We start from the raw sequence: 25,656 nt of genomic DNA, 5'->3' as shown, positions 1-25,656 counted from the left end.
GATAATGATATGAAGCTTAGAAAGGAAATGTTGCAATCAAATGGACTGAATGGCGGTATTGACCACTCCTCTGTACTTGACCTCTACAGATGATAAAGAAATGGTAGCCTACTTCTTACTTGACCAACAAATGGGGCCATATCCGAAACTAAGTACATACTTGGAGGTAGAATCCTTCTCTACACTAATGGATTTGGAGGAATTCTTTTTCTTGTAGAGGTATCAACTCCCATATTTGGATCAAGTACTGATTCTCCTTATCCATGGTTGCATGTCAATATGGATTCTTTACAACTTCATGATGAGTTTGACGATCATATGCATGTGTAATTATATATGCATGCATGTGGATGCTTGTCTCTAGGGATGCATTCATGGCTTTAGGGATGCTTTCATGGATGCATGCATGGGGATGCTTGTCTCTAGGGATGCATTCATGGCTTTAATGATGATTTCATGGATGCATGCATGTCTCTGTGACTGAGAGTGCATGTGGGGCATCATTAAACTGAGACTTCATCATATTTACATCAACAACATCATCAATAATGGAGGAATCAAAGCCCTCTTCAATGTTTTTGAAAGAAAACTCTCTATTTATAGTAGATTTTTAATCACCAACAGAATAATACATTTCCTCATGTGTGACATCTTCCTTATTGGAAAGGATAAAATTCTCATCTGCACAACTTCGTCAAAGATAGAAGAAACAGAGCCATCATGTACAACATTGTCTCGAGAATATTTTTCCACGTTGTGGAATGTCTTCGTTGGTTTCATGATTTCTATGATAGATTGAGCTCTCTTTTTCTAAATGATGTTCTTCTAGATCATCTTCATCACCATATAATCCTTTTAATGTAGTCTAGATTGCATGCAGTGATTCAATATCTATGATCTGATAAAGAATACCATGAGACACAGATAGACATAATCTTCCATAAGTCATGTCAAATCCGTTAAGCCAATCAAAATTCTCATCCTCTGACATTGGTTTTGTCTCAATTCCTATGATTATCTGGTATAAGCCTTCGTTCCTAAGATGACCTAGGTGGATATTGGTGTCCACCTGCCTATTCCACTTGGACCCCCACCATTTTTTCTTTTTAGATTCCTTAATTGTAGCGCAACTTACTATTTTTGGCAGTTTTTTCGGGTCTTAAACTTCTGGAGGCGTTTTGAGGGACTAAAAGACTTTAACGAAAACAGAGGGACCGAAAAATTCTCAAATGGTTTACCCATTTATTTTCGCCTCCTTTTTGAGATCTTCGAAATGAGGTATTATGTGTTATGAAACCGGCTCACAAAAAGATAGAAAAGATAGATCAATGCCTTAGAAATAAGCCTCTTTGAGGGGGCAACCTCCTTTACATTACACAAATGAACAATTCTTAGATGATTCAAATGACAAAACCTTCTTTCTATATATAGGAGTCTAAGGGGTCACAATATAACCAAATCCGACCTAACAATAATAATATAAAGGCACAAAATAACAATAGTGGGATTCTATGGGGCACAATAATAACAATATGGGGACAATAGGGGCACAACAATAAAAATAAGGGATACAATGACAATAGTAATGGGAGAATCACTAGTATTATAGGGACCTAAAATGCCCCTCTCCTTCAAAAAAGTGTTTTCCTCAATTCTTGAGTAGTTCTGGATGCTTCTGTATAAAATTCTCATCCTCCCATGTGGAATCTTCAACGGGTAAGTTCTTCCACTGGATGAGATACTCTGAAATTGATCGATTTAGTAGCTGTCGAGTTCTTGTTTCTTTGATTGCTTTAGGTTCCAATATGATTTTTCCTTCCTCATCAAGTTTTGGAAATATTGTTTGAACTGGAAGCTTGTCACTTATAACCTTCTTTAAGCATGAAACATGGAAAACTAAGTGCACTCAAGAAGCTACAGAAATCTCCAATTTGTATGTCATAGTACCTATCTTTTGCAACACCTTGTATGGACCATAATACTTTGGTGATAATTTATTATCCTTATTAGCGTGCTTGAGGGACATTTGTTTATATGGTTGTAGCCGTAGGAATACCCAATCACCTACAACAAAACTTCTTTCGCTGTGATGTTGATCTTCCTGCTGTTTCATTCTATTCCAAACCAAGGTGAGGTTATCCTTTAAGAGTTGGAGAACTTGTTGCTGATGATCGATGTGATCTTTCACTGCTTGAACCTTAGAATTTTCTCTTAAATATGATGTGATGGATGGTGGATGATATCCATGAAGTGCCATAAATGGGGTCAATTCTTGTTGCAGTATGGAAGGAAGTGTTATACCACCATTTAGTCAGAGGCAACCATTTGACCCATTGTGACTGTTTATCAGATACAAAGCAACAAATATATTATTCCAAACATTTGCTTACTATCTTAGTTTGTCCATCAGATTGAGGATGACAAGATGAGCTATGAGCTAACTGAGTACCAAGACAAGAAAACAATTCTGTCCAAAAACTTCCAGTGAAATGGGATCTCGATCACTTAAAATAGTCTTTGGGTTCCCATGTAGCTTTTGAATTGTTTCCATAAATGCAGTAGAAACTGTACTCGCTTTAAATGGATGAGATAATGCACAAAAGTGTGCATACTTGGTAAGTCTGTCAACTACCACCATGATAACACTCTTTCCTTCCGACTTGTGTAAACCTTGTGATAAAATCCATTGAAACCTCCCTCAATGTTGGCTTGGAATGGATAAAGGTTGTAATAGTCCTAGGGTCTTAATTGTTTCAATTTTATTTTGTTGGAAAACCAGACATTTTGCCACAAACTTTTGAATATTTGATTTAAGGCCATCCCAAGAAAAATCCTTCTTAACCCTGTGCTAGGTTTTTAGAAATCTTGAGTGCCCTCCTAAGGGAGACGTGTGCAATTCCCTAAGAATATTTTGTTTGAGTTGGGAATTCTTACATATTTATAACCGATCTTTGTACCATAACGAATCGTTTTTCCTGCTAAATGTATCAGATGTATTGGGATCTTATTGTATCTTTTAAATGAGTGCCCACAACTCCTCGTCATTCTTCCATTCATCCCTTGCTTCATTTCCCACTTCCTTGATAAGGTCCTAGGTCACACTAAAGGGGTTGTGACTCCCACTATACTTGGCACATTACATTCACTCCCGTCACATCATTGATCATGGCACAAAGTCGGTATAAGGTTAAACATCATTGAATATTGTAAGCGGCATAGGGAGGTACAAGAGAACTTAGGAGAATTCTTATAAGATTAGTAGAGCTAGAGGGAAAAATTGACATTATAGCCAATAGGGATGGTTGAAGATTCTCCCCAATAATTGTTATGACTCAGGTTTTTTGCTTGCAACACTAGTAGTATTTTTGTCTTCTCATGTTGAAGGATGTCAAGGTTTGGAACAACCATCCTGTTTTTATAAGTTTCTATTTACAAAATGCTTTATTTAGACGAGGTCTCTAACTCATGGCACAACCAACCTGTTTTTATAAGTTTCTAGTTACAAGATGTTTTATTTAGACGAGGTCTCTAACTCATGGCACAACCAACCTGTTTTTATAAGTAACCTGTTTTTATAAGTTTCTATTTACAAGATGTTTTATTTAGACGAGGTATGCTTTATTTAGACGAGGTCTTAATATAGTTGGATTTTTGCCCACAGATTTTCAAACCAATGACCTTTACATGTGGGTTAAAATTACACCCCATCAGTGTCTATTCTATGCCTTATAGGAAATTCTTTATTTAATATTATATGCAATCTTTGTAAATAATATAGATTAAATTAAAATATTTGTAATTTCATTAAAAGAATAGATTTGTTAAAATCATTTAAATATCATTAATATGATATTTAAAGATTATTTTGAATTATCAAGAAATAGATTCAATTTATGTGTAATTTAAATATATTTTTTGAAGAAAAAATTGATAATTAGATTGGTTATATTATTGTGATAGAGTTTCATATCACAAAAACTACCATGTCACTAACCAATTCACATCTAGAAACTAAATTAAATATTTTATTATTAAATAACAAGTAACACAAATAACTAAACTCTTTAAATTTAGTAATAAAATACGTTTATCTTAAATATACAATAGTAAAGAACTGTGTAGAAATGTTTTGTAACTATGCAGTTTGCATTGTTAATGCAATACAGAGAAATTCTCCCACTGAGATTTCAATTCACAATTTTTACATGACCCCAAAAGAGATTCATAGAAAATTTTATTACTGCTGGGAAAATCTAAAACAAAATATGTAGGGTAGCAAAGGAATTCCAGCAAGATGCTATATGTACAATCATTTGCATTTAGATGCACTAGTGCCTGCTTTGCTGGCCTTCTTCAACTTCAAAGCCTTCAAAGCAGATGCTGATATCGTTCCATTTGATGCCGGATCGATGGCCTCCGGGACCTTTGTGACGTTCCACGCAGTTCCAATGGCATCCCCAGCCACAGCAAATGTGTCATGTGTCACCTCTCCTGCTTCCTCCCCAAACCTGCACTCAGTTGACCAACATCAAGAAATTCATTCACATTTTCAATGAATGGTTCCCATTTCAGCAAACCAGACACATGAAGAATTCAAAATCCAATACCTGTTTGCAACAATTTCAACTGTAGCCTCAGAAGCAGCTGACAGAGCATCCTTTCCAACTATTTCTACAGCGTCCGAAACTTTGTCTGCAATTTAAGAAGAAAAACCCTATATTATCATATACCCACCATTTACAGTATTCATTTAAAACCATTTCAAGGGACTGGGAGAAATTCTGCCGTACTGAAAGCATCCAAGGAAGCAAGAAGGACATCTCCAGGTAACGTGCTAAAGAACTTCTGGCCAGCATTGGAGCCGATAACCGGATCAATCACGGCACCGCTTACTTTGACAACCCCAGCCAGCACTTTCTCGCTTAGTTTTTCTGTCATCCTTGACAACCTTTTCGCCCTACACACAATATATATATCCGTGTCAACACAAAATTCAATAATTCCCATTTAGGATTTCGTTAGAGAATTTCACACGGTAGAGGAGTCTGGCTCAGAAATCAGTTGCCGCAAGTCAAATCTCCAGTTGCATATCCGTGTCAACACAAAATTCAATAATTCCCATTCAGGTTTTTGTTAGAGAATTTCACACGGTAGAGGAGCCTGGCTAAGAAATCAGTTGCCGCAAGTCAAATCTCCGGTTGCAGTAAGTTAATGGCAACTGGACAGAGGCTTAATTTCAACAGAATACACTTGGATTGCAGAGTAGTGTCCCCACAATTTCCTTTTTACTATGCAAATGATTTTTCCATTCATATTTATCTAAAACATACATTTTGACTCATTAATACATTTTTACTTAAGACGGGGATGGACCATTATACAAAATGAGGGTTTTTCTAAATTTGCAGAGGTTGCTGATTGCAACTAAGAGTTTGTAGTAAATGTTTAGCCCATACATATTTACTAACCTTCATTAAGTGCTTCAACTCTTTTATGTATAGCTAAATGTTGCTCAGATTGCTGTATTATTGCTTAGACTTTGGTTTTTTTCTCTGCAAACATGTTGGAATATTAATTCCAACTGCAGCAAAGTTCGTGGATGCAGCGTGGACAACGGCGGCATCAGGAATACAACGCCCATACCACAGCGCCTGAAACCGTTCAGCATACCCGCCTGAAACTTCTCGGACCAGCTTTCCGACGAAGGAATAATCTGGCAATTGAACCCGATGGACTGTGGTGGCGCCACGTGTTTCTCACCTGACATCAGCCAACGTAATTTTCTCGGGTGCTAAAGCTCAGCATTAAAGTGGCTTCCGATATTCATCACAGTCGTCCGATCTGGTTGCGTGTTGTCAGCCGTCGATCTCTGAAGCTGCATACGGGCCTGCAGCGAATTTATTTTGCGTGGAGTGGAAGTCTTTTTGTGTTGACCGCCGGATGGATGAACTTATGGTTTTTAATGTTGTTCGTATTGTTTGGTGGAGGCCCGTTTTAAATGATTATGGGCACATACGTTTTATATTTTTTATATGTTTTATATATATTATGTAAGCCCGCAGGTGGTCATAAAAAAAAAGGTGCATTTTTTATGAGTAATTGTGCCTGCGCACTGTGAGGGGGCGTAATATTTTTGGTATGTATGTTTTATGTAAAACATTATGTTGAGCTCTCACGCATAAGTGTAGTGAAAAGTCAATGCGTGGTAGTTTTTAGAGTTGTGGTGTCTGCGCGCTATTTTTTTTCTTTTTCATGGAAATGTTTTGATGTATTGTGTCTGCGCATGTAGAAAGGTTTTAGTGTGTGAGTGTGGTGGCTGCGCTCGGTGCGCATGTAAATTTTTTTGTTTTAAACGCACAGCAGTGCGAGAGCTCATGGAATTGTAATGAACGCACAGCAGTGCGGAAATCATTTTTAAAACAAAGATGTATTGTATTGCTTGCTCATCGCAAAAGCAAGAGGTAGCTTGAAGCTGTTTTGTAACACCCACAGCAGTGGAAGACCAGAAATGAAGGAGACAGTTTCTCCAGTGAATCCCTCTCTGCGCAGAGGATGAAGTTTGTAATAGTTTTTTTTTAAAAGCAATAGAGAATGTTTTTATCGCTGTGTAATGCACTGTTATGAGCATATTTGTTTTTAAAGCTTCCCTGTGCAAGGGTCCTGGAAGAAAACAGAGCATTGGCTCTGTGGTGTTTGTTTGTATGGTTTTTGGTATTTTCCCATGAAAAATACCCAACAGTGGTATTGGAGCTAGTCCAGGCTCTTTGAAGACTCAAAGAAGCTGAAAGAAGGTGTGGTTGTAGCAGTCAAACTTCTCCAGCAGTGTGAAGACTCAGCCAAAAGAGTTAAGGTATTTCTCAAAGCTTTCCTTTGTGTTACTGTTGAAGGAACAGTCAGTGATTTAAAAGAAAACACAGTCAAGTATTTAAAGCCTAGATAAGAATGGCAAGGTCAAAGAAGAAAGCCTCCAGGCCTGTTAAAAATGTGTCTCCCCCCTCTACTAAACTAGAAGGCAATCCATTAGAATACATTCTATTTGAAACCCCAAAGTTTGATGGAAAATTTGATGTATGGGAAATAAAGATGAGGGCTTTCCTAATGTTTGAGGGGATTGAAGTCTGGGAGTCAGTGATTGATGACAGCAAGTTGGATAAAGAATCTATGGAGTATGATGCACAAGCAGCAAAAATAATCTTGGATGTACTGCCTGATTCTGTGAAGAGGAATCTAGGAAAATATACATCAGCAAAGGATATATGGGACAGACTGCATGACCTTCATGCAAAGGGAGCACTGACCATGACAATGAGTCAAGAAGAACCCATCATAGAAGCTGAGAATGAAAAGCTTGACCTCATCAAGCTTCAAGTAAAAGAAAGGGATGAAGAGCTTGCCAAGCTTAAGAAGGAGCTTGATCAATGCAAGAGGAAACACCATGAAGAAGTCATATCCATGACAAATCAGCTGAATGAAGCAAAGAAGCAGGCAGATGCCTTGACAAGTCAACTTGAACAAAGACACAAGAAAGTGAATAAGCTTGTGGAAGAGATTGGACAGTACAAGGTAGAGGTCTCCTCCCTTAAGTCCGAACTACAAGAAGCCAGGAAGCAGGCACAAGGAGCTGAAAAGAAAATGGAGAGCAGTCAAGCAGAAATCTCCAAAATGAAGTCTGACATTATCTCCCTTAAAATAGTAGCAGCTGAAGCTACTCGTAGCAAAGAAGAAACTGAGGAACAACTAGCAAAGAAAAATAATGAGTGTGAAAAGTTGGAAGAAGAGATTGTCCTCCTCAGGAAAAAGGTTGAAGGGATGAACAAAATCATGAAGAGCTCTCAAGCCTTGGATGACATGCTCAGCTATCACAGATCTCCATCTGATAAATTAGGACTTGGGTATGTAGGTGAACCCTCAAACAAGGATGAAGATGCTTTAAGCAAAGGAGATGTGAAGAAGCCACAAAGAAGGTGTGATGCTCCTAGTTCCAGCAAAGGCAAGGAGAAAAATGAAGGCTACAATAGAAGAGATCCTGCTCCAAGTAGAAAACCAGCTCCAAGAAGAAATGTAGCTGATGGCAAGAAGGCAAGAGGCAATGGTGATCATCAAAGGATCTCAAGGCAGCAAGGCTTCAGAAGTGCATCAAGGAAACCTCCATCTCACAGGTACCAAAGTTCATTTTATGGTTATTGTTATGCTTGCTCAAACTTTGGTCATATGGCAAAAGATTGTAGAGCATTTCATGGAGATAGATGTTGTAGTCTTCGACAATCTCCAAGAAATAATTTCACAAGAAGAAATCATGAATTCTCATTCATGAATAAAGTTGAATGCTTCAAGTGTCATAACATTGGGCATATGGCACGTGACTGTAACTTGACATGGGCTCTTACACAAGCTAGACCCATGCAAAAGAAGAAAGTTACACAAGTATGGAGAAGAAAAGAAATACAGTGTGAAAGCCCCTTAAGCAACGCAGCTGATCTAAGTTTGTTTTGAGAAAACTTGCCAAAAGAAGACAAGCATACACTAAAGGGGAGCTTGAATTTTTTTTGTTTGTTGAACTGTATTAACAGTCATTTGTTGATGGAGGATGTATTGCAGCGCAGCAGTTGCAAATGAAATCTTTGTTAATCCCTCTAAAAGGTAATATGCAGCAGTGATGAAATCAGCAATGTTTTTGCTTTGTGTTTATGCAATATGCACAGAAATGCATAAAGAAGAAAAGATGGCAGCGCTGAAATGTAAAGAGCAGCAACGAGATAAGAGAAAAATGCAAAGCATGGAAACCCTCACAGCAGTGGGAAGACAAAATACAAAACAGCAGTTTGGAAATTTTTGTTATGCAACACATGCATTGAAATGCATAGCAATGGAATGTAGTTTCCCTTCTATGTAATGTGAGAGAATATACTCACAGCAGAATGAGTGTAATGCACAGCAGATGAAATGTTTTGTATTGGGAATGAAAATGCAAAGCAGTGAGAAGAAAATGAGAAGAAGGCAAAACGCAGCAGAGCGTAAATGCCCAGTGGCTGAGAATGCAATGAAATTTTTCACACAGCAGTGAAAAATGTAATATTCTTTGTATGCAATGCAACATGCACAGAAATGGCTAAAGAAAAACAGGGACAAAAGATTTTTAATGCACATGGGTAAATGATAATGTGTGGCAGCAGAAAAATGAAAGGAACTGCACAGCAGTGCATTGTAAAAAAAAAATGAAAGAAGACTAAGATTGTGTGAAGCAAGGGTGTAAAAAGAAAAGGTAGCAGCCCGTGTTAATTTTTTTTTTGTTGTGTGGAGAATGCAGCGCAAAACAGCGTGAGGATGATTTCTCTCTATGTGCAAGTAATGGAGAGTAAAGAGTTAGTGTATGGGCACACAGCAGTATGATGAAACAAAAGGCAGCCACAGTGCAAATTGCAGAGGCAACGCAGCAGCAAATAAAAACCCAGGGATGACCCCAGGGATGACAGAGTTTATGGTTATGAGTTATGGACAACAGCATGATGGCAAGAAGGAGAAGCACACAGCAATGCAAATAAAAAAAATGCAGCAGTAAGAAGTTTTGAACAGCAGCACATGAAAAAGAAATTTTCCTTACAACAGTAAAGGTAAATGTAATGAATTTGTTGTTCATTGAATTGAAATGCAATATATGCGACAACATTGAATGTAAGAAATGTTTACACACAGTAGTGTAAATTTGTAAATTGGGATAGTGTAATTGTTCCAGAAAAGACAGAGTATTTTGTCTTTGAAAAGTGCACAAGCAGTGCAAGTGTAGACACAGCAGTGTGGGGTAGACGCAGCAAAGAAGATGGCACAACAGTGCAGCAGAGAATATGCAGCAGCATAAAAGAACATTGTAATGAGTTTGCACACACAGCAGTGCAATGATTGTTTGTTTTGGAACTGCACTTGAAGCAGTCATTTGGTAAATCCCTCTATCAAGAGGATGATGCTTTTCAGCATAGTCATTGGTGAATCCCTCTATTGAGAGGAAGATGCTCTTTAGCATAGTTTGGTAAATCCCTCTGTTAAGAGGAAGATGTTTCTTTATAACAGGTGAATCCCTCTGTCAAGAGGAAGGTGCTCTTCAGCACATTGTTATGGTGAATCCCTCTGTCATGAGGAAGGTGCTCTTCAGCACATTGTTATGGTGAATCCCTCTGTCATGAGGAAGGTGCTCTTAAGCACAGTTTCAGGTTAATCCCTCTATTAAGAGGAAGACAACTTTGTTTGTTTATGAACTGCATCAGAAGCAGTTGGTGAATCCCTCTATGTGAGGAAGATATTCTTGTAACAGCAGTTAGTGAATCCCTCTATGTGAGGAAGTGTTTGGGTAAGATTGAATGCCTAGCAGTTGAAATTAAAGGGGAGTGTTGGAATATTAATTCCAACTGCAGCAAAGTTCGTGGATGCAGCGTGGACAACGGCGGCATCAGGAATACAACGCCCATACCACAGCGCCTGAAACCGTTCAGCATACCCGCCTGAAACTTCTCGGACCAGCTTTCCGACGAAGGAATAATCCGGCAATTGAACCCGATGGACTGTGGTGGCGCCACGTGTTTCTCACCTGACATCAGCCAACATAATTTTCTCGGGTGCTAAAGCTCAACATTAAAGTGGCTTCCGATATTCATCACAGTCGTCCGATCTGGTTGCGTGTTGTCAGCCGTCGATCTCTGAAGGTGCATACGGGCCTGCAGCGAATTAATTTTGCGTGGAGTGGAAGTCTTTTTGTGTTGACCGCCGGATGGATGAACTTATGGTTTTTAATGTTGTTCGTATTGTTTGGTGGAGACCCGTTTTAAATGATTATGGGCACATACGTTTTATATTTTTTATATGTTTTATATATATTATGTAAGCCCGCAGGTGGTCATAAAAAAAAAGGTGCATTTTTTATGAGTAATTGTGCCTGCGCACGGTGAGGGGGCGTAATATTTTTGGTATGTATGTTTTATGTAAAACATTATGTTGAGCTCTCACGCATAAGTGTAGTGAAAAGCCAATGCGTGGTAGTTTTTAGAGTTGTGGTGTCTGCGCGCTATTTTTTTTCTTTTTCATGGAAATGTTTTGATGTATTGTGTCTGCGCATGTAGAAAGGTTTTAGTGTGTGAGTGTGGTGGCTGCGCTCGGTGCGCATGTAAATTTTTTTGTTTTAAACGCACAGCAGTGCGAGAGCTCATGGAATTGTAATGAACGCACAGCAGTGCGGAAATCATTTTTAAAACAAAGATGTATTGTATTGCTTGCTCATCGCAAAAGCAAGAGGTAGCTTGAAGCTGTTTTGTAACACCCACAGCAGTGGAAGACCAGAAATGAAGGAGACAGTTTCTCCAGTGAATCCCTCTCTGCGCTGAGGATGAAGTTTGTAATAGTTTTTTTTTAAAAGCAATAGAGAATGTTTTTATGGCTGTGTAATGGACTGTTATGAGCATATTTGTTTTTAAAGCTTCCCTGTGCAAGGGTCCTGGAAGAAAACAGAGCATTGGCTCTGTGGTGTTTGTTTGTATGGTTTTTGGTATTTTCCCATGAAAAATACCCAACAAAACAAAATCGCAATTTACAAAAGTTGACTATGTAAATATGGTGGTTGTTAGTGTGTTTAAGGTGCTGGTTGCGATTGATATTTCCAATTTGTTTTTGATCTTACTGGTACCTCAGAACCAATACTATGACTGAAACAAACATGAAGAAACTATAAAGAAGATAATCTGAATGGAAGTTTTTGTGAATAGAATTATTCTTTTATGAATTAGCACATAATTCATTTGAGTGGTTAATCTGCATTTGGAACCAATCGGTTAATGTTGTTCATCCTCAAAATACAACTTAAATAATTTATATTATAGATTTTCAAAATAAATGTTTGAATAAAAAAATTAGCTTCGCTGATTCGTGTTGAATAAAAAAATAATTTTAGCGATTTATATTTTAAACTAGCTAAAATTATTATTTTCAAAATTTACAAAAATAATAATGATAAAACAGACCACTTAAATAATTTATTTATGTGATGGATTTCGTAAGACAGATCTCTGATTCAAGAAGATGAGTTTCCATTCCATTTACCTTCGAATATTTCTCTTTGTGCGAGGACTAATCTTCACTTGAGCACTCGTTTTCTTTTGATAATCGGCTGTTGCGGCCGTTTTGCTCTCGGCTTTCGTTACTCGGCTTCTCACAGATTCTCCGCCGTTCTGTACCTGAGAAGAATAAGCTTTGGTGCAGAGGAATAAGCCCTTGATAATCTGCCCCGAACCAGCAGCAATGGCCTTGCCCACCGCAGTGTTATAATCTTCCACCCTCGGCGCCAATTCAGTCCAGTACGCCACCTCCGGGTTTTCTTTCGAACCGCCCTTCGCTGATCTTGTGGATTTTGATGCCGCACCGCCTGTCGATTCCGCGGGTAATGACAGACATGCGTGTTGCTGCAGGAAACTGTCCAGCAAATCCAAACCCTCTTCGTCTGCAAATGTTACGTCGTAATTCAGTATCTCAGCGCCGTCTTTATCTGCGGCCTCTTCGTCCGGCGGAGGGCATATGGAGAAGAGGTAGTGACGGGCGTCGAGTTTGAGGGTGGGCTCATCCTTGGTGAGAGGCCAACGCACATCTTCCCCAACATTCACAAAAAGGGCGATTCCTGTATTGCCCTGAACAAGTCGAACAATGGAAAATTCGCCGCTTCCCAACTGCGGGCTGTCACTGACTTCTTCTCCCGCCTCCACCAAGTTCACCACCGCTATTCCTGGAATCCTCACCAGTGTTTCTTCGATAGAATGCTCTGCACATTCCTTATCATCATCATCTTGCATTTGCTGCTCTGCTTCTGTGGCCGAAAGATGAGAAAACTGTTGCTGCAACTTACCATTCTCATCATCTTCTTCAAACACAGCAGAAGGTTGAGCAGGCTCAGTCGATTTGTTTCTGCCCTTCTTTTTGTTTAAACTGAAGGCGTTCTTAGCCACCCACTGCATCTTCCGAGATGAGGTTTGGGCACTTCTCTTCTTATACTTATGCATGATTTTTTTATGGATGTTTAATTTGTTCTTCTGCTTCTGCTTCAGAAGAAAAGGCAATAGAAATTCTCATCCCCTTCGTTCTATTGTAGTCTCTGCTTCAACCTCCTCCTTATCGTGAGGTAGATAAGAAATCATCTATATGTGAATTCAAAATCCCCCGCGAACTTGATCTTCTTCCTCTTTCTTTTCTTCTTTTTCTTCGTTGATTGCTATATTCTACTAATCACTCTGTACATATAAGTTTTTATATGAAGTCTTGTATTACATCTTAATTTGGAATAAGTATTTATATTAAGCATTATGTATTAAGTAAATGAATGTTTTATATATATATTTTTCTCATTTCTTGCATGAAAATAAAGTGATATTCAATATACCATGTATTAAGTTGTTTTTCATTTTATCTATTGGATGAGAAAAAAGTGATAATCATTCTATGTCTATTAGACGCTAATTTAGATTAAGTCTTTATATTAAGCACAATATATTAAGTAAATGATTGTTTTACAGTTTTTTTGTTTTCTTTTATTCTTTTATTAGATGAGAATAAAGTGATATTCAATACACCATGTATTAAGTTGTTTTTCATCTTATCTATTGGATGAGAAAAAAATGATAATCACTCTATACACATAAGTTTCTATATTAAGTCTATTGGATACTAATTTGGAATAAGTATTTATGTTAAGCACCATGTATTAAGTAAATGGTTGTTTTAGAGTCTTTTTTCTCTTCTATTAGATGAGAATAAAGTGTTCAATACACCATGTATTAAGTTGTTTTTCATCTTATTTATTGGATGAGAAAAAAATGTTAATCGATCTATATACATAAGTTTCTATATTAGGTCTATTGGATGCTAATTTGGAATAAGTATTTATATTAAGCCACATGTATTAAGTAAATGATTGTTTACAATTTTTTTTTTTTCTCTTTTATTGGATGAGAATAAAGTGATATTCAATACACCATGTGTTAAGTTGTTTTTCATCTTATCTATTGAATAAGAAAAAAGTGAAAAAAGTGATATTCAATGCACAAGATCAAAAAGCACCTAGCCAATAATTGGCTCAACCATTTTTCATCTCATCCTTTGGATGGAAAGAAAGTGATATTCAATGGACAAGATAAAAAAACACTAAACCAATCATTAACTTAATACATGGTGCTTAATATTTGCTAGCAATACACCTTTTCAACAATAATATCTAAAATTATATATACATAAAATAACAGGATGTAAAGTCATATAAACATATTTCAGTGATATAAAGATTTTATGTGATGATCATTAAAAAGAGATTTATGGGTCTTAATAGAAGCTATTTATAAGTGGTGGAAGGAATGCATTGCTGAAATATCATAATAGATCCGAGTTTAATAAATGGAAAGTAAACTTTATACCTGCATGCATATATTTTAAGTTTAGTGAGTTGTGGGACTAATAAGTATATAAAAATATTTTAGTGATATAAAGATTTTATGTGATGATCATTAAGAAGAGATTTATGGGTCTTAATAGAAGCAATCTATAGGTGGTAGAAGGAAAAATATCATAATAGATCCTAGTTTAATAAATGGAAAGTAAACTTTATACCTGCATGCATATATTTTAAGTTTAGTGAGTTGTGGGACTAATATGTGACCAGTTTTCAGAGTTGAGAGATAGTCACACTAACTTTTAATATTGTTGGATGTGTGCACAATATTTTGAATCTAAAACCTGAATACAAGAAGTCTTTTAAAACTTCCGTACTTACGAAGTACTTTGTTATATAATTTGTAATACATAAAAATGAAATTACATTTTTGATTACTAAAAATATATTTTAAAAAATCAAAACATATTCAAAATATAAAATATAAAAGTGAAATTTAAATTTAAATTATTTAAATCACTTTAAAAATACAATTTAATTAAAACAATGTTAATTTTTTATATTAAAATTAATAATTTTATTAAATTTAAAATTTAATTAAAATAATTAGATAACATTTTTTATATTACAATTAATAATTTTATTAAATTTAAAATTTAATTAAAATAATTAGATGATTTAAAATGTCTATCAAATATTAATAATGTAATGAATCCGAAAATCAATTTCATTAATAAAATATTTATTTTTAAAATAGAATATGTGAATTTTTTATTATTAAGATGCATATCTAATCATTCATATATATTTTAAATAATATGTGATGAGATCCAATTTCAGATCATAAATTTAAAAAAATAATGAATATTTTATACAATTATTTTAATATTAATTTAGTTTGAAAATAAATAATTAATATTATATGTAATTTATTTTAATATTGATTTAATTTAGTTTTTAATTATTTTTTGAAAGGTTAATAAAATTTATTATATTTTAATTATTAATTAGTATTGAAAATATTGTCAACATTATAGGAAAGGAACTTATTTTCTAGCAAAATATTTAGCTCAAAAGCTAAAACCTCTTGTTGGCCTTACAAATTCTTTTGTCAGCCTTACAAAGTCTTTTGTCAAAGACTCTTCATCGTTTCACAATGAATTAAAGGGCATAAAGTTTGATCCTGGAGAAATTCTTATTAGTTTTAATGTGATCTCCCTTTATACTAACATCCCTATTAACGAGGTCATTTAGGTCATCAATTGCATCGCAAATATGGATATTGCTAAATTAGTTGAAATTTGTTTTACTTCTACTTTCTTCAAATTTGATGGTGAATTCTATGAACATACATGTGTTGTTATGGGTCCTCCGCTATCCCCTATAGTAGTTAATCTATTTATGGAGGAATTTGAATCTAAGGCTTTGGCATTAACTCAATTCAAACCAATGATATGCAAAAGATTTGTGTATGGCACCTGCGTCATCTAACCTCACGTTCAGGAAAAGTTAGATCTCTTTTTCCAACATTTTAACAATCAATCTAACTCCATAAAGCTTACTATGGAATATGAAGTTGATGGTACCCCGCTTTTCTTTGATGTCCTTGTTTTGAAGAAGGATGATGATTCTTTATCACTCCAGGTATTTCGAAAGAAAACTCATACTAAGCAGTATCTTCTTGCCAAGTGATCTGTAAACTTTCGTGGATATTCTACTAGACAGCTCGTCACAACATATCTGATAATAAAATATTAAAATGCGGAATTTTTACACTATTATAGTTTTATTAAACTTTAATATCTGCACAATTAACTGTAATTAGTGCATGCATGTGAACGGAAATTATGTAGAAAAGTATAGAATGAAACAAATAAGCTCGCACGCAACACACATAAGACACAAAAATATGCTCTGGGAAACCGTTTCGGGAGAAAACCTAGTTGGAAAGTGAGGCTGCTTCGCTCTCTTTCTATGTCTGGAAAATAAGACTGTAGGTACAAAGAAGTAATGCATGTGGCCTATGCACTGCTACAATGCACAAATCCTCTTGGTGTGTGTTCTACCTCCTATCACTCCTGAATATCTTTGCTTAGCTATGGAACAAAATGCTCTCAAAAGAATGGAAGGTCTCTTTCTCCTAGTGGCCTAGTTATAACAGAGTCTGATAGTGTGGTTAAGTTTGACTACATCAACTCTTAACTAGATTTACAATATAGACTCTTCTAAAGTCTTTTACATCAAAAACATGTGGCTAGCCCCTTTTCCTTGAATACTAGGGGCTGACGTGGCATCCTCCCAAACTATAGGTGTGGAAAAGGGAAGGTCAACTTCTGAGTAGCATAACTTTTGCATATAGACTCTGTTTGAAATGCTTCTTACGCTGTTGGAAAGATCTCTTTGTGTAGAACAACATGAAAACATGTTTTTGTTAAAGTGGAAATTTTTTACACCCAAAACACTTTGTTTGACACCTCAAAATTCTCCTAGGGGGTTTCAAACCCCATTTCGCCAAACTGAGTCTCGTCGGTAAAAACGGCTCCATGAGTTGATTCCTCCACTTTTTCCTCTATGAATGCATCGAGATGGATGAAAAATAACATAATGATCCAATTTGAATCACAACTCCCCATTTTGGTATGCTTTTGGTCCCCAAATGATTTTACTCAATAAGGTGAGGAAATTTTTCTCCACCTTCTCTTTCGCGTACCTTTTAGCTTTTCTTGGAAGTTGTCCCTTCAACCCAATCTGCCAAAGTTGATGTTGCCCCTGTCTTGTGGTTATGGACCTCTTATGCAAAAATGCATCTTTTGTCAACTTTTCCTAAGAATCAAGTGCCAAATCCTCCACTGAAGGTAGGACTTGTTCCTCTTCCTAATCTAGCATGGAAGGCTCATAGAGATTCAAATTATCTACATTCACAACTTAGTAAATGTTCATATATGGTGGTAAACTGAGTCGATAGGCATTATCACCCACCTTTTCTAGTATCTCAAAGGGACCATATCTGAGAGCCTTGATTTTATTACTAGGCCCTTGTAGCCTCTCCTTGTTCAACTGTAACCATACTCTGTCTCCCACCTTGAATGATTTTTCTATTATGTGTTGATCATGCCTGCCCTTATACTTCTCCTGTGACTTTTGCAGTGTCTCTTGTACCTGTAGATGGATCTTCCTAATCCTCTCTATAAATTTTTCATCCCTTAAACCATATCGTGTAAGATCTTCCCTCACTCCTCCTTGTGTCCCATATGCAATATCCAAAGCTGAAGGTGGAAAATATCCAAAAAAAGTCTCAAATGGGGACTTTCCTATAGAAGTGTGGACTACTTTGTTGTAAAAATGTTGTATATATATTGGATTTTCAGCCTAGGTCTTTGAATGTTTCTATTTGTATCCCCTCAAAAGTTGCACCAAATTCCTATTGACTACTTATGTCTGCCCATCTATTTGTGGATGGAATGTTGTAGATCTCTTCAACTTTGTCTCCATCTTCTTCCACAATGTAGTCAATAATGCACTAAGAAATCTTGTATCCATGTCTGAAATGATGCTCCTTGGTATCCCAAAGTGCACCCAGACCTGTCAAAAGAACAAGTTTGTTAATCCTTGTTCCTTTATGGTATGCTTATAGGGCATCATAACAAACATCTTGTTGAACTTGTCAACTACCACGAACAAGTAGTCATGTCCCTTCCTAGTTGTCGGTAAATCTCCCACGAAGTCCATGGAAATGCTTTCCCAAGGATGAGTAGGTACAGGTAAGGGATGATATATATCCTCTTTCTTGTTGCTAGGCTTGTTGGTACAATAAATCATGCATCCTCTTATGAACCTAGCTACCTGCCCTTTCATCTTGGGCTAATACATATACCTTTGCAAGTTAGCCATGGTATTACCTACACCAAAGTGCCCTACAACCTTGGAGGTGTGAGTCTCTCTTATCAACTGCAAATGATCGCCTTTATGGACACATAACTTATCCATCCTATAGAGTAACCCATCCTAGATATGGTAGCCAATGGTGTTGTTGCAATCGTGCACATGAGTCTGACTCTACAAGTGTTGATACACCTCCTTAAATTCCTCATCTTCTAAATATCCGTCTCTGTATGCATCATGGGTGAATGGATCCATGTGCATAAGAGTCCCCAAAGTTGTGATCTTTAATGTGGGTGGCCTTGACAACATGTCAGCCAACTTGTTCATGTTGCCCTTCTTATACTTGATCACCAAATGAAACTGTTGTAAAAACCCCATCCACTTGTAATGTATCATCTTTTGTAGCTTACTATGGTCCTACAAGTACTATAATGATTAGTGATCTATGTGGATTACTGTCTCCTTTCCCATCAGATAGTGCTTCCACTTCTTCACATCTTGCACCATGGCATAGAGCTCCTTGTCGTAGGTAGGGTAGTTAAGAGCTTCCCTATGAAATACTTCAGAATGGTAGCATACAAGACTTTCTCCTTGCATCAAGACAACTCCCACAGCATACCCACTCATATTTGTCTCCACTTCAAAGGGCCGCTGCAAGTTTGGTAATGCTAGAAATGGTGCTTAACTGATCTTCTTCTTTAGATCCTTGAAAACCTTCTGCTAACCCTTCCCCCACTAGAAACTCTTAACATATGTTGTTATGGCAAGGAGCAATGTTTCTACCACTAAAAATGTGGCTATGAATTCCCTCAGGTATTATGCTTCCCTAATGAAATTATTGACCTCAAAAACATTAGTAAGCACCAACCGTTTAATGATGGCCTCCATCTTGGAAGGATCTATCGTATGTTATCCTTTACCGATCACATAACCAAGATACACTAAGTACTGCTGCACAAAATCATACTTCTTGAGATTTTATAGCAGTTGATGCTTCTTCAATGCTTTCAGCACCTGCCTCAAATGTGAAATATGCTCCTCCTAGGTAGCACTATATACCAATATATCATCCAAATAGACAATAACAAATGAATCTATACAAGGGCACACTACATCAGTCATTAATCTCCTAAATGGAGTTTGTGCATTACATAGGCCAAATGGCATAACCAACCACTCATACAAAATTTCCTGGTTTTGAAGGCAGTCTTCCATTTATCTTCTTATTTGACTCTAACCTGGTGATATCCAAACTTCATGTCCAGCTTGGTGAAGTACTTTGCTTGCTGCAACTGATCTAGTAAACCATCTATCTTGGGTAGGGGGTATCTATTCTTAAGCGTGATTTTATTCAACGCCGTATAGTCTATACACATCCGCCAAAGTCCCATCCTTCTTTGGCATAATGATGATGTGTGACCCACATCGAGATGTACTCGATCGAATGACACCATGTTCCAGAATTTGCTGCAATTGTTTCTTCACTTCACTTGCTTCTATAACACACCGCCTATACAGTTACCCAATATTTGGCAATGACGATTGTAGAAATAGTTTGATCTCATGTTCCACTTACCTCTTAGGTGGTAACCCTTTGGGGTGTCGAAACACATTCTTATATGCCTATAACAACTCCAATTGGTTTTTATGTTTCTTAGTATAAACCTCCAGTGATGCCTTGCCTCTTATTAACTCCTCTTGACACTCACTTTCTCTTAAAAACAATAAAACATACTTCTTGCTAGAACTGATCAATTTCTTGGCTTGGTTGGCACTTACTAGTGAAATTATTGACTTTCCTTTGTGCTCGTTGATGATGAACAATTTTCCATCCTTGACGAGTTGGTATTGATTGGTTCTTCTCATGAATATTGCATCGTGCATATACATGTATGGACTCCCAAACATGACTCCACATACATCAAGGGGAAACACATTTAGATCTACTTCATCAATAAAATCAACATTGATATCAAATCTAACTTTACATTGTTTTGTTACCTTAATCTATGCATCCTTATTTACCCATCCCATTGGATATGGGCTTGGATGATCACGAACTTCCAGCCCCAACTTCTTGACCAACTTTACTGCAATGAGATTCGATTGAGATCCTAAGTAAAATGGAGCATCAATATTTGTCTTCTTGACCTGTATCTTTATATGGAGGGTTTTTCTCATTTCTTTCTCTTCCTGCTGCTGAAGGCTACTCAGATTCACCTCCTTCTACACAGATGCACAAACTATATTATCATCCACATCTGAGTTTCTTTTAAATTAGTTGATCGAATTCGTGGCCATGAAATTCTTCTTCTTGTTCTTCGAGTTTAGCTCTGGATGCAACTTCCAACACTTCTTTTTATGGCCATCAATGTTGCAGGGTTGTAGTGATTGTTAGGATATTCTCACTGGTGTGTTGTGGTTGTTGTCTTTTTATCTGTTCCCAATTTTTTCTTCTTCTTCCCCTCCTTTGAAACGTCTTGTTTCTCCTTCTGCTTCGATCCACTTGATTATGCTCTCTTCATGCTTATGTTTTCCAGGTATTGTGCTTGTACACAAGCCTCATCCACTGATTTGATATTGAACAACATCTCTTTCTCATGAAGATGGTGGTGCAGACCCGCCAAATACTTGAGGAGTACATTTGGATTCTTTGGAGAGATACCCAACATTATAGCCATCTTTCTAAATTTCGTGGTGTACTCTTGCATGCTTTGGCCCGACTTTTGCTTGAAGTAATGCTACCAGATCCACTGGTCCTCCACGTACCCAATGTGATAAAATTTTGACTTAATGAGGGTTTTGAAATATTCCCACTTAGTCACCATAGGATCTACCTCCAACCTTAGGGTTTTTATGTGGTTTTCCCACCAAGTCAGTGCATGGCCATATAATTTCAACAACACAAATGGGATCTTCTATCCTTTCTCAATTTGATGGACGTCGAAATAAAGTTCCAGTTGCTATCCAATGGTTCAACTTCAAAGCATCGATCTCGCTGTGATATGGATTGATATTGACTTTTTCTTCCATTTTAAGCAGGGACTGATTCACGACACTCAAACTGGGATAATCATTTATGGATTCTTTCTTCTATTGGTTCTATGTTTCTCCTTGATCTTTTGATCCCCGTTCAGATTTTTCCTCTACATTTGAACCCCCATCTTCTCCAAATATCCCTAACTTGTTATTCAAGGTCGTCATGAGGAGGCTTACATTGTTGTTGATATCTACAACTTGTTTTTCTAGCCGTGTAAACCTCACCTCTACCATATCATGAGGTCCATTTACAGATTCATCGACCATGATTAGGGTTTTACAATTTTCAGCCCCGCCGATGTAGATACCTACAATCTCCACAAAATATTCAAGGAAACTTGCTTTGATACCAAATGATCTGTAAACTTCCATTGATATTCCATTGGACAGTTCGTCACAATAGATCTGATAATAAGATATTAAAATGCAGAATTTCTACATTATTACAGTTTTATTAAACTTTAAGATCTATAGAATTAACTGTAATTAGTGCATGCATGCGAATGGAAATTATGCAGAAAAGTAGAGAACAAAAAAAATAAGCTCCCACACACACATAAGACACAAAATATGCTATGGGAAACCCTTTCGGGAGAAAACCCAACTAGACAGTGAGGTCGCTTCACTCTCTTTCTCTGTGTGAAAAATAAGGTTGCAGGTATAATCAAGTAATGCATGTGGCTCGTGGGCTACTATATTGCATAAATCCTCTTTGTGTGCTCTATATCCTATCTCTCTTGGCTATCTTTACTCATCTAAGGAACAAAATGGTCTCGAAGGAATGGAATGCATCTTCCTCCTAGTAGCCCGTTATAACACAGTTCGAGAATGGAATGCATCTTCCTCCTAATAGCCCGGTTATAACACAGTTCGATAGCCTACTAGTGGTTAAGTTTGACTATATCAACTCTTAACTAGAGTTACAATATAGACTCTTCTAGAGTCCTTTACATCAAAAACGCATGGCTAGCCCCTTTTCCATGAATAATGAGGGTTGACACGAAATCCTCCCGAACTATATGTGTGAAAATAGGAAGGTCAACTTCTGAGTGGCATAAATTTTTCATACGGACTCCAATTGACATGCTTCTTTTGTCGTTGGAAATATCTATGTGTGTAGAAAAACACGAAAATGTGACGCATTAAAGTGGAAAATTTTTACCCACAAAAAAAGCCATTTGATGCCTCAAAATTCTCCCGGAAGGTTTTAGACCCTGTTTTGCCAAACTAGGCCCCAGCGGTAAAACCGATCCCATGAGTTGATTCCTCCACTTTTTCCACTCTGAATGCATCAAGATGAATGAAAAACAATATAACTATCCAATCTGGATCACCAATTTACATCATTTCCCTGCTCAAAAGTTGGGTTTTCTCAACACTTTAGCTACTCGTGCACCCATAATTTCTGACGAAAACCACCTTACTAATGAGAAAACACATCTTCTTAATGTTTTCAATAATAACGGATATAGTGGGAACCAAGGTATTGAAGCTTTCCTTAAAGCTAGCAAAGGTCCTATGATTAAAAAAGACCCCAAAGATAGGATTTCAGGGGTGCATCATCCTTTTATCCAAGGGACCATAGACAAGATTATGAGGATCCTAAAGAAACATAAGGTTCCTTCAACCTTTAGGCCCCTAAACACCATTTGAAGATGCTTAAAATCCGTAAAATACCCAATGGACCCCAAGGATATGCAAGGTATTTATGTTATCCCATGTTCTTGCAGAACACCCTACATTGGTGAAATTCATCGTTCAATAAATCAAAGAATTCACGAGCACACAACTGACATTAAGTATGGGAGGACCCACTCCTCAGCATTTGAGAGATATGCGGAAAAGACAAAGCATCACATCTGCATTGAAGAGTCTCGAGTCATTGCAAGGATTGATCATTTTCATCATTGAAAGTTTAGGGAGGCCATAAAGATTGAAAGGAGACCAACTAATCTATACAAGGACGATGGCTAGAAAATTAGCAATTCTTGTGTCCATGCCCTTTCCTCTAAGCATTTTTATTTCATTTTCATTTATTTATGTAGGTATCAATTATTATTATTATTATTATTATTATTTATTATTTTAATTTTATTTATTTATTTATTTTTATTTAGATTTTCTTATGAACCTTAAGTTTTTAAATTTCCTTTTATTCCTTTTGGTCTCCTCTAGTTAAAGAAGTGGTTGTTATTTTTATTTGGAGTTGTCTTTAGTGCGACTTTTTGGACATTCTGGTGTCAGAATCCGACTGAAAAATTTGAGATGAAATCTTGATTTGTGTTATTTAAACTGGTTTTTTTTGCTATATATATGGATTCAACACCATGAAAAACCCATAGGGTACATGGATTGTGTAGGAGTTACTCATCAAACTTGTGATTTCAATAAATTCCTACCCGATTTTAGAGAAATTAAACGAGAAAACTCCAACGGAAAAACTTCCAAAAAGTCACACTGAAGACAACTCGTTTTTAATTTATCTTGATTTCTCCCTTTTGGTTTGTTGCTAATTCTCATCCTTGTGTATTCCCTTAATTCTTTGTTAGTTAACTTTGACTTTGGTTGATCATATTTTTGTTTTTGGTTAATTTTAATTTAATTATTCTATATTTTTATCTTTTTATATTTTATATTTTAATTTTATGATTTAATTTATTAAAATATCCCTTATTAATAGATATGTTTAGTCAAAATTAACCATTACATTCTAGTTGTTGGAATTAATGGTCTCTTCTTCACCTTTCTCTATTTAATATTTATTTTCATTTTCATTTTCATTTTTAATTTTATGATTTAATTTATTAAAATATCACTTATTGCTTACAATTTTGTCTAGTCAAAATTAACCGTTTGTTATGCAACTAGCTACATTCTAGTTTTTGGACTGAGTTGTCTCTTCATCACACTCTCTCTATTTAATTTGATGCCATGTTCTAATTCTCCATCTTGCAACCAGCTACATTCTAGTTTTTGAAAGGAGTTCTCTCTTATCATACTCTCTCTATTTAATCTAATGCCATGATCTAATTCTGCATCTTGCCTGACCATGAATCCCACTAGATGATTAGAAACACATCCACAAATGAGTTCTAATGTGATTATCACCAAAAAAATTCTCAAAGCTCAAGATTTAACTTATTACTTAAGAAACATATTATTTATATTAATCTACTCATAAATTATAAATATTATAAACTATAAATGGTAGAATTTTATTTTTACCAAACTCTAATTTGTTAATCCTTTTAAATTGTATTTTCAAATTAAAATTTGATTTCAATCTAAATATCATAAGTTATAAATGGTAGAATTTTATTTACCAGACTCTAGCTTGTTAATCTTTTTAAATTTTATTTTCAAATTAAAATTTAATTTCGATCTAAATAAATTCAATGTTTTTTTATAATTATTTTTAAAATTATTGTAAATAAACTTTTATATTTTTAATAATATTTAATCTTAAATATATTCACTAAAAAAAATTATAATTAAAAAAAAAAAAAAAAAAAAAATGTACATTTATTAGTGAAATAATAAATATATAAATATGAGGATGTTATTTTAAGATAGAGAAGTTATCTTTATTGCACAATCAATTAGTTAAATAAATATCTCAACGACACACCAATTTAGAAAGCATCTGTTTGAGTGAATTTATTTCAAACCAACTAGACTAACCAATCCCTAAATAATAGAAATAGACACGTTTTCAACCAATTATCACACCTAAAATAGGTAGGACTTATTACACTACAACACTCTCCCTAAAAACTACTTCAACACTCTCCCTTAACATTACTCTTAATCTCAATCAACTAAAGTGTTCATATGATCCACTATGAACTAAAACAACTTGTGATGATCAAAGCCTATCTGTATTCCAACTTGCCATTTATAAACGTTTTTAAAATATTGATCTTAACTTACATATAAATAAAAAACCGTCCACTAGAATGCATTATTCACTATTAGCTACACTACTAGTCTAATAGAATGTCTTTTATATACATGGTTCATTCAACCACAATATCTTCATGCATGTACATACCTATATATGTACCTTTAACTCCCCCTACATCACCATCATTATCATGTTGGATTTTCTAACCATGCTCTGGGTTTGTTGGGCTTTCCCTCAACCATGCTTTCAATGCTCCTGTGTGAAACTAGAAAGGAAAAAAATTTGTCCATATGTTCTTTGCCTCTTGCAAAATTATATTTCTTCATCACATCCAAATTAAACCAAATTATAAATTTAGTAAAAAACATTTTCATTAATCAATAATGATACATAAATACAAGAATGTTATTTCAAAATAAAG

The 25,656-nt window shown here is 35.9% G+C and overlaps 1 protein-coding gene across 1 annotated transcript; it reads right to left on the bottom strand.

Annotated features, from left to right (window-relative positions):
- Window positions 1–4,302: 4,302 nt before the first annotated feature.
- On the bottom strand, window positions 4,303–13,008 carry LOC149197272 (senescence/dehydration-associated protein At3g51250-like). Its single transcript, XM_089403887.1, has 4 exons — window positions 12,082–13,008; window positions 4,791–4,957; window positions 4,608–4,692; window positions 4,303–4,508 (listed from the first exon to the last, which is right to left on the bottom strand). The coding sequence occupies exons 1-4, from the start codon at window positions 12,984–12,986 to the stop codon at window positions 4,310–4,312; spliced, it is 1,356 nt and encodes a 451-aa protein (XP_089260013.1). The 5' UTR covers window positions 12,987–13,008; the 3' UTR covers window positions 4,303–4,309.
- Window positions 13,009–25,656: the final 12,648 nt, after the last annotated feature.

Source organism: Pinus tabuliformis, chromosome 2_2 (genome assembly GCF_031772625.1).
Source record: "Pinus tabuliformis cultivar Carrire ecotype Pingquan chromosome 2_2, CPIR1, whole genome shotgun sequence".
NCBI lineage: Eukaryota > Viridiplantae > Streptophyta > Pinopsida > Pinales > Pinaceae > Pinus > Pinus tabuliformis.
Note: the sequence above shows the minus strand (reverse complement) of the source record. Positions and strands in the feature narration are given on the sequence as shown.